The sequence below is a fragment of the Acartia tonsa genome, chromosome 15 (assembly GCF_053477335.1).
Source record: "Acartia tonsa isolate MP-2025a chromosome 15, ASM5347733v1, whole genome shotgun sequence".
In the NCBI taxonomy this organism is placed as follows: Eukaryota; Metazoa; Arthropoda; class Copepoda; order Calanoida; family Acartiidae; genus Acartia; species Acartia tonsa.
This window is the reverse complement of record NC_137274.1, coordinates 24,379,077-24,387,899: the sequence shown is the minus strand read 5'-3', so window position 1 is coordinate 24,387,899 and position 8,823 is coordinate 24,379,077. Positions and strand designations below refer to the sequence as shown.

Genomic DNA, 8,823 nt, shown 5'->3' with positions numbered 1-8,823 from the left:
TATCTTTAGTATAATATTCTATCTATCTTTAGTAATTCTTTCTACCTCTGTACACCTCTCTCTGTATATCTATAACTGTACTCTGAACTAAAGAATATACAATGTAACTAACATATATCTAGGATGGACAAGTCTTATGTGGGCAGCACTGAGTGATATCACAGAAACAGTCAGTCTACTTCTAGAATATGGAGCCAATGTGAATCATAAAGATATTAATGGTTAGTTACATAATATTATTTTACTATATAGTATATCTTTAGTATAATATTCTATCTATCTTTAGTAATTCTTTCTACCTCTGTACACCTCTCTCTGTATATCTATAACTGTACTCTGAACTAAAGAATATATAATATAACTAATATATTTATATCTAGGATGGACAAGTCTTATGAAAGCAGCAGGGAATAATGGAGAGACAGAAACAGTCAGACTACTTCTACAACATGGAGCCAATGTCAACCAAAAAGATAATGCTGGTTAGTTACATAATATTATTTTACTATATAGTATATATTTAGTATATTCTATCTATCTATAAATCAATTTATCTATCTCTCTATCTATATTTGTACACCTCTCCCTGCATATCTATAAATGTTTACTAAACTAAAGAATATATAAAGTATCTAATATATTTATATCTAGGAAGGACAAGTCTTATGGTTGCAGCAGAGTATGGAAACACAGAAACAGTCATACTACTTCTAGAATATAAAGCTGATGTACACAAAAAAGACAACAGAGGTTAGTTACATAATATTATTATACTATATAGTGTATCTTTAGTATATTCTATCTATCTTTATCTTTATATCCATTTATCTGTATACCTCTCTCTGTATATCTATAACTGTACTCTGAACTAAAGAACATACAATGTAACTAATATATTTATATCTAGGAAAGACAAGTCTTATGTCTGCAGCATGGAATGGAAATACAGAAGTAGTCAGACTGCTTCTAGAACATGAAGCCGATGTCAATCATAAAGATAATGATGGTTAGTTACATAATATTATTATACTATATTTGTATCTTTAATATATTTCATATAAATATTAACGTTGCAATTATTTTCTTATCTATCCATTAATAGTTCTTATTGCTTTTTAACTGTTTAATTATCTATCTGTTTATCTAATTATCTTTCTGCATGTAAATATCTTTCTATCAATTTATCTTTCTTTATAATGAATTAAAAAACTCACAAATGTATTTATTAAACTTTAAATTTATTTTGTATTATTATTAGATTGATGCACAGATATGTATTAAACATTCTTCTTTAAACTTCTTTAATCAGTCTCTCTATCTCTTTCTTTCTCACTTTCTCACACACTCTCTCTCTCTCTCTCTCTCTCTTTGTCTATTTCTATCTCTATCTATCTCTCTACTCAGTAATACTTTGCTATGATGCTTGTCCATTTACCTTAGAAACATTATGTTTATGTGTACAATTCAAATATAGTTTATGCCAACTTTATAAACTAATAAAAGTCATATTGCTGACATATTAACAATATTAATAATATTGTAATCATATTATGACTACTTGACTATTATCATTTAACTTGACAAAATTTTGACAGGATTAATATATGTATATTATTAAATAATCAATAAATATCATAGGGAACACAGCTCTGGATGAGGCTCTTAAGGAAAATCCTTGGGATACTGAAGAAGAAAGAAAAGAAAAGAGAGAAATAGTAGAAATACTTAGAAAAAATGGTAAGTCTATTCAATAATTCTATAATTTCATATCTTTTCATTCAGATTTTTATGAATTAAGGGTGGGGGAGGTAATTAGGGGCGGGGTTCAAGAAATGTGAAAATGTTGTTAAAAAAATCCTCACATATAGATATAGTCTTTAGTTTATTCAAAGGGCGTGCAGTACAGAGGTTATGGGGCCCTTATTTCAAAATTAAGGAGGGGGGGAGGGAAAATCTTGGTTAATTATAAAGGTTTTTTTGATTTGTCCTTTAAGATAACCAAGTAACTAATTTAGTTAAAAATCTTAGGGAAATTCACATAGATCCTAAAAGTTAAAATCTTTTTTAGGAGCTAAGAAGGGAAGTGAGATTGAGTAAAGTCAGAATACAACAATATAACAAGGTAAAACATTTAGATAAATTCTTTAAGAACAAAAGAGTTAGCTATATGAGTGCTCTCATTTAAAGTGCCTATCGAGCACATTGTGAAGTAAACTTTTTTTTATACCAACTTACCTATATATTTAGCTATTTACTTATCTGTATATACATCTAGTAATTGCTATTTGTTTACTTAGCTATGTCAGAAACGTATCCCTATTATAATCCTTAATTCTAAACCTATAACTGTTTAAATTTATAAGGCAGATAAGGCAGGAGATTTTTCCTTTCTATCTATAATCTATATATATATTTATTTATCTAAACATATCTTTATATATATATTTGCTTAATTGCCTATCTCGAAATATCTAATCAAAAAGTCTCAATAAACAGACAAAAAAACTCTTTCTAATTTTTAGCTTCTCTATATCTATCTATTAATATTTCCAGTTTATCTGTCTATATCGTATATCTGTTATTAATTCCAATATAATTTTGATTAATTAATATAACAATTATTTCAGAACAGAACTGCTTTGGGTCCACAGAATGATTACCTACAATGCTTTATTATTTTGAAATATTGTGCCTTTTTTATAAAATATATAAAAATTGATTATTGTATGATTCATGATTTTCAAAATAAGAATATTTAGATTTTAAAGTTTTTTTACTTATCATTTTAATTTGTTTACTAGCCTAGCTACTTTTAATTTACTTTGTCTGTCAGTTACATGTCTTAAACTGTTTTTAACCTATTTTTTTATCATATATCAAAAATATACTATGACACCAGTAGAATCAGACTGCAGAGCCCAAATTTGAATTAAGTCCCCAATAAACTTTTTTTGGGGGATTTAAAAATCAATTTTATATGTTGCTGTGATCATTTTGATGGAAGCAAAAGCATTTTTTATTTTGGGGTTAAATTGTTTCTTACAGAACAATTTGATGTGATTCAGATTATATCAATACAATAATAAAAACTCTACTCTGTTCGATGCAAATAATTTTTTTCTAAAACAATAATTTATATAGAAGAAATTTAACTTTAAAATAAAACATATTATTCTGAAGTCTGAACCAATTAAAAGCCTTGTTTCATTTCAGTTTTTTACAATTCAAAAAAGAGTGTTTTCACAAAGTGACTTATTTCCAATGTAGTTAAATAATTTTTATTTAATTAAAATGAAAAGAATGAAAACTATACACATAAAAGATACATGCTTTTTAAAAATATTAAAAAAAATAAGTTTGAATAATCTTATATTTTATCATATTTGTATATGTGACAAAAAAAAAATTGTTGTATTGCGTAAACATTTGTTGTCATCTTTCACTATTTAACCCTTTACAGCCAATTTTTTTGTGTTTTAAATAAGTGATGGAAAACAAGCACGATAAAGTTAATTCATTGATATATTGTAAAGAATTAAGTTTTTAATGAATTTTTTAGATGAAATCAAAAGGCCTAATTTTACTCTATACCAGAATACTATATATATGAAGCAAAACACTCTAAAAGCTACGAATTTTACCCAAATAAAAAAAGACCTTTTGCTCTGATCAAAAAAGACCACAGCAACAGTAAAATTAATTTTTAAATCCCCTCAAAAAAGTTTATTGGGGACTTAATTCAAATTTAGGCTCTGCAGTTTAATTCTACTGGTGTCATAGTATATTTTTGATATATGTTTTAAAAATAGGTTAAAAACAGTTTAAAGACCTATTTTAACTTGAGTCTTAAAAAGTGCTTTATATGTTCTAAAAGGTTTTATGGATATAATCAATCCTTGACTCTTTATATAATTTATATATTTCAAAAAGTCTAAAAATTGTAATAATGTGATGACAATATTAATACAGGATTATATTTATGGATATAATTACATATTAAGGACTTTATTATGGAGATGCTTTGCCTATAATATTGTACCTTGGGAATCAATATTTTTGTTTGGTTAAATTTTTTTAACATTTAAGTACACAGTGATCTAATGGGATAAGACAATATGGACGCTAAATTGATGTACACCACAACTATGATAAACAAAAATACCTCTTCTTTAGATTAAAATTATTGGCGGACTAGTTTATACAATGATAGTTTTTCACAAACAAATCAAGTCCCAAAAGTGTATCAAACGAAAGTGTTAAATTATTCTGGGACCAGTATACTTTACAGTCCAATGTCTCCTCCCTCCCTGGCTGTCACTCTATAATTGATTACGTTCGTTTACCTGACAATTTGTTGAGCTTTTGCATTTATGGATGTTGTCAACCTTGTTTATTAAATATTTTTTACCTTAGTTGATGCTTATTACATTTTCAATTTTCAGATGCAAATAAAAACTAAAATATTTTTTTTTTAAATTCAAGGATTTTTCTCTTTTTATTTGGTGGATTTTTTTTACATGTTCAATACTTGAAATATCAAATTATATGTTTATTTGTAAGGGAAAACCATATCAGTTCAGCAGTCAGTGAGATCCTTTGCTACACACATACAAACATCCCTTTACTTTTATAAAAGGTTAATTATTATCTCAGAACAAGGATCACAAAATAGGATTTAAAATAGCATTTTTCTTTAAATTAGGCATATTAGAATTGTCCTATCGATTTCAAACTTTGCATGGTGATTCCTGTAGTAGTTAGGTACGATTTATGAAGCGTAGCAACTCTATAATCATTACAAGAATGTCTGTATGTTCATTTAAACATGTTGATTTTTCTACTTTAAAAAAAAATTTATTTGATCTAAATATCCTATTGATTTGATTTTTGGTATGTTGATTCCTAGGACAACAAAGTACAATATTATAAGCGAAGCAACTCTATAATCAAGTCCTAAAAATGTAAGTATGTCCATGAACACTAACCTTTATCAAGCAGTTTTTCAACAAATTTACTTACAATTTTGCTTCGCCTCTTATACATTTATATTCTGATTATTCAGTTGTGACACAATACAAATGTTCATGTACGTTTGTCCTACCGTTTCAGTGCTTCACTTTTATGGAATTTGTCATCTTTTTTTTTGTAATAAACTGTAAAAAACAAAGAGATTTTTAAAAACAAAATATTAATTCACTTTTTATTCAGCATTTAAGAAATTTGAGAAATTACTTGCCAATATACTTTTAAGCTCGTTTACATTTTCGGTCTACTGGGTATCTGTAATCAAAACAAGGATGACAACATCCATAAAAGCGAAGACGAAGCGAAGAACTGAATATACAAAATAGGAATAAAAAGTTTGGCAAAATTATACTTGATTATAGAGATGCTTCGCTCATGATATTGTACCATATTGTAATTGGAATCAGTAATCCAAAAATAAGATCAATCAGATGATCACATAAAAAGTTGTTGTTAAAAAAGTAAAAATAAAACATGTTTAAAATGGACTTACAGATATTCTGGTAATGATTATAGAGTTGCAACGCTTTGTAAATCTTACCTAACTACTACAGGAATCATCATGCAAAATTTGAAATTAATAGGTCAATTCTAACGTGCCTAAATTAACAAACAAAGCTCTCCGTTGAGGACGGACTGACTGACCGACTCTAATTATATAAAAGCTTCGCCTTTTAAAAAGCCTAATATATCCATAATTTTTAAAGTGTATTTGCATAACACGGTTGGACCCTCAGATGTCAAAACTTTATTTTAGTGTTTGGCCAAAATGACTTTGCAATTGTATCTGTAAGTACGTCTAATAACACCCTTTGCTATTTTTAAAATCCTAGAAAATTTTTTTTGCAAGAAAATTGCATAAATTCGCAACCTTTTTTAGAACCACTGCATAACTCGAGTTTTAAAACTTTTTATATAAAATCCTTTTTACAAAAAATATCAATAATTACTTAAAATTAAACCTGAAAGAAAAAAAATCTCATTACACGTGTTAATTTGCATATTTTAGGTCTTTTTTTGAGGAAAGTATAACTTCCACATTTTTGACAATAATTATATTTTTTTAACATTTCAAAGTAAAATATAATAAAACTTAAACGATTTTTCTTGAATTATCAGTTGAAAATTTCATCAAACATGCAATTTAAGTGATGAAAATTTAATAAAATCATTTTTTGAATGTTTAGAATTACCAATTTTCTACATTTAAAACAAAATGTTAACAAAATTTAAAAACATTTTAACATATAACTTCAAAAATCAATAACATTTTATAAAAAGATGTTTCAAAAAATAAATCATTAAAAGGTATTAAAATGCATTTCAAATTACTTAAAATTAAAACAAGAACATCTTTTTACACTGTATTCTGTGTAATAGAGTTTAAATGACATGATTAGTGAATGAAATATTTCCTAAACTCATTAAGCCTTTTTGTGACTATATTAAAAATAATTTATTTTCTTTTATATTGTTTTTTTATTCAAATATTTGACAAAATTTTCCCTACGTCAATAAAATAAAGTCAGTTTTTTACTGTTTCCAGGTTTTTCTTTATAATTATAACAATTAAATATAATATAAATCTTCATTATCTTTTATTTGAATTATCATACACATTAAAATGTAAAGTATAAGCTAGAATAGCACTTTTTTTAACGAATATTTTAATGACATTATATCAAAATAATTCCTCTTAAATATCACACAACATATGATTGGGAAGTATAGCCATTTCTTGGAGGTATAATATTTACAAAAATACCATTAATTCTGTTTTTATCAGAAGTTAAAAAAATTTAACAATTCTAAAACAATGGTTGGCTGTCTAGATATTGAGTACACTAAGACTACGGCTCTGTTCTATTGAAATAACGTTGCAAAAAGAGGGGTTCTGAAAGTAATCTACCTAATTATTTTTAAAGAACCAACAAGTACTGTCAGTATCTTTTTTCTTGTAATCTAGCAGACAATCAAATCATAACACAATTTTCATGATAAAATATTCAGGTTTCTACTTCACATTTTAAAAAATATACTGATCAATAAAATGTTCAAAATTTTACTTTGTACTAATTGAAAAAATATTTTGTAATTCTTATTTTAAAGTTACATTTTTATCCCTGACAAAATCATAGACGACTTTTAAAGGCATCTTATCTAAACTTTTTGAAGAAAAACTTAAAAACGTTAATTAAGTATTAAAACTATTTTCTTCGATTTTTCTGAAGTTATTATCGCATTCTATGGGTTTTTTATTATCATTTACTTATATCGAAAGTGCCAAACATTGTACCCTAACTTATTCATTTAATAAAAAACCAAGCGTGATAATGGAAGTTTTGAATGACCTTAAAACTGTAAAATTATTTTAGATTTTCAACGTCCGACAATTCTCTATATTGTGTCTGTATAGAAGCTGATAAATTGATGTATAGCCCCTAATTATGATGAACAAAATTGTCCCTTCTGTAGAAAACAATTAGTACGTTGAGACACTTAAAGAATTATAGCACATTAATCAACTGAACATTGGGGATGGTACCACCAACCTCCCAAGAGAAAAAAATCATCTCCCCCCCCCCCAATTTTTTTATAACTTTCTTTTAAAATCTAAAATAAGAAATTGGGTTATCAAATGCGACTCTCCCCTTCTCAAGTGCCCTAGAGGCCTCTAGGGTGCGTAGCCGCCGCGCTAGTTTTCTATAAATCATTTTGTCTGTTTTTAAAAGCTTTTCTATAATTAGGGTCGGCCCGTCCGTCCGTACGTCTGAGATGGATAGCTTTTTTCATTAATTTAGGCATGTTAGAATTGTTCTATCGATTTTAAACTTTAAATGGTGATTCCTGTAGTGGTTAGGTACGATTTAGAAAGCGTAGGAACTCTATAATCATTAGCAGAATGTCCGTACATCCAATTTAAACATATTGATTTTTTACTTTTTGAACAACAAATTTTTATGTGATCTAATTATCCGATTGTTGTGATTTTTGGTATTTTGATTCCTGAGACAACAAAGTACAATATTTTAAGCAAAGCAACTCTATGAATAAGTCCTAAAAATATAAGTATGTATAAACATTTTCCTGTATCAAGATGTTTTTTCTTGATTTATTCTATTAATTATTCATTAATATTCTGATTATTCAGTTCTGACACTATATGTTAGTGTCCGTTTGTCCTACCGTTTCAGAGCTTTGCTTTTATGGATGTTGTCATCCTTGTTAAACTATATTTCGATTATCATATTAAAAAGTCTTTTGTAGTCCTAATTGATTGATTGATTAGTTTTTTTAGGGTTTGGACCTAAGTCATCTGCCAAGGACGTCCAAGGGGGGGGGGAGTAATCCTTTACCAAATTACCCTATAAAAAAAGCTTGAACGTCCTTGACATCATGGAGTAGGCTGAGATACTTTTGTATAGCCACTAGGGACAATTCAAGCTCATTATTATTACCTCAACCTGGCCGAGTATGGCAGGCGTCCCAAATTTAGTCAACTTAATGAATGAAGCTATCCACAAAGGAGTTTGGGATAAAATAGCAGTACTAAGTACATGACTGTAGTGTATCCAAACTTACTCAATAATCCCCTTCTTACATAACAAGGGGGAGTTAAAATTATGTTGTGGTATTCGGCAACCGTGAGCCATGCCCATGGCACCCCTGAACTGGGGTTCGGTGGAGGGTCAATGGCCCTCCCCCGAGTCCTGGGGAAGGGGTCTAGTGACCCCCTCCCTCTGCTTAGAATTAATGATTGAATCTGTCATGTTTATTATGGTTAACTGTATTCTTAAT

General features: G+C 27.8%; 1 protein-coding gene across 1 annotated transcript; it reads left to right on the top strand.

Annotated features, from left to right (window-relative positions):
• Nucleotides 1-127: 127 nt before the first annotated feature.
• On the top strand, nt 128-2,767 carry LOC145307244 (uncharacterized). Its single transcript, XM_080149617.1, has 7 exons — nt 128-221; nt 381-482; nt 652-750; nt 908-1,006; nt 1,639-1,737; nt 2,069-2,122; nt 2,628-2,767. The coding sequence occupies exons 1-6, from the start codon at nt 137-139 to the stop codon at nt 2,095-2,097; spliced, it is 513 nt and encodes a 170-aa protein (XP_080005743.1). The 5' UTR covers nt 128-136; the 3' UTR covers nt 2,098-2,122; nt 2,628-2,767.
• Nucleotides 2,768-8,823: the final 6,056 nt, after the last annotated feature.

What these genes read in the sequence shown, in the direction of transcription:
- LOC145307244 (XM_080149617.1), top strand. Translation starts at nt 137, where the DNA reads ATGTGGGCAGCACTGAGTGATATCACAGAAACAGTCAGTCTACTTCTA. An exon ending in CAATCATAAAGATAATGATG is followed by an intron (nt 1,007 to 1,638) that starts GTTAGTTACATA and finishes TAAATATCATAG; the next exon opens with GGAACACAGCTCTGGATGAG. An exon ending in AGAAATACTTAGAAAAAATG is followed by an intron (nt 1,738 to 2,068) that starts GTAAGTCTATTC and finishes AATCTTTTTTAG; the next exon opens with GAGCTAAGAAGGGAAGTGAG.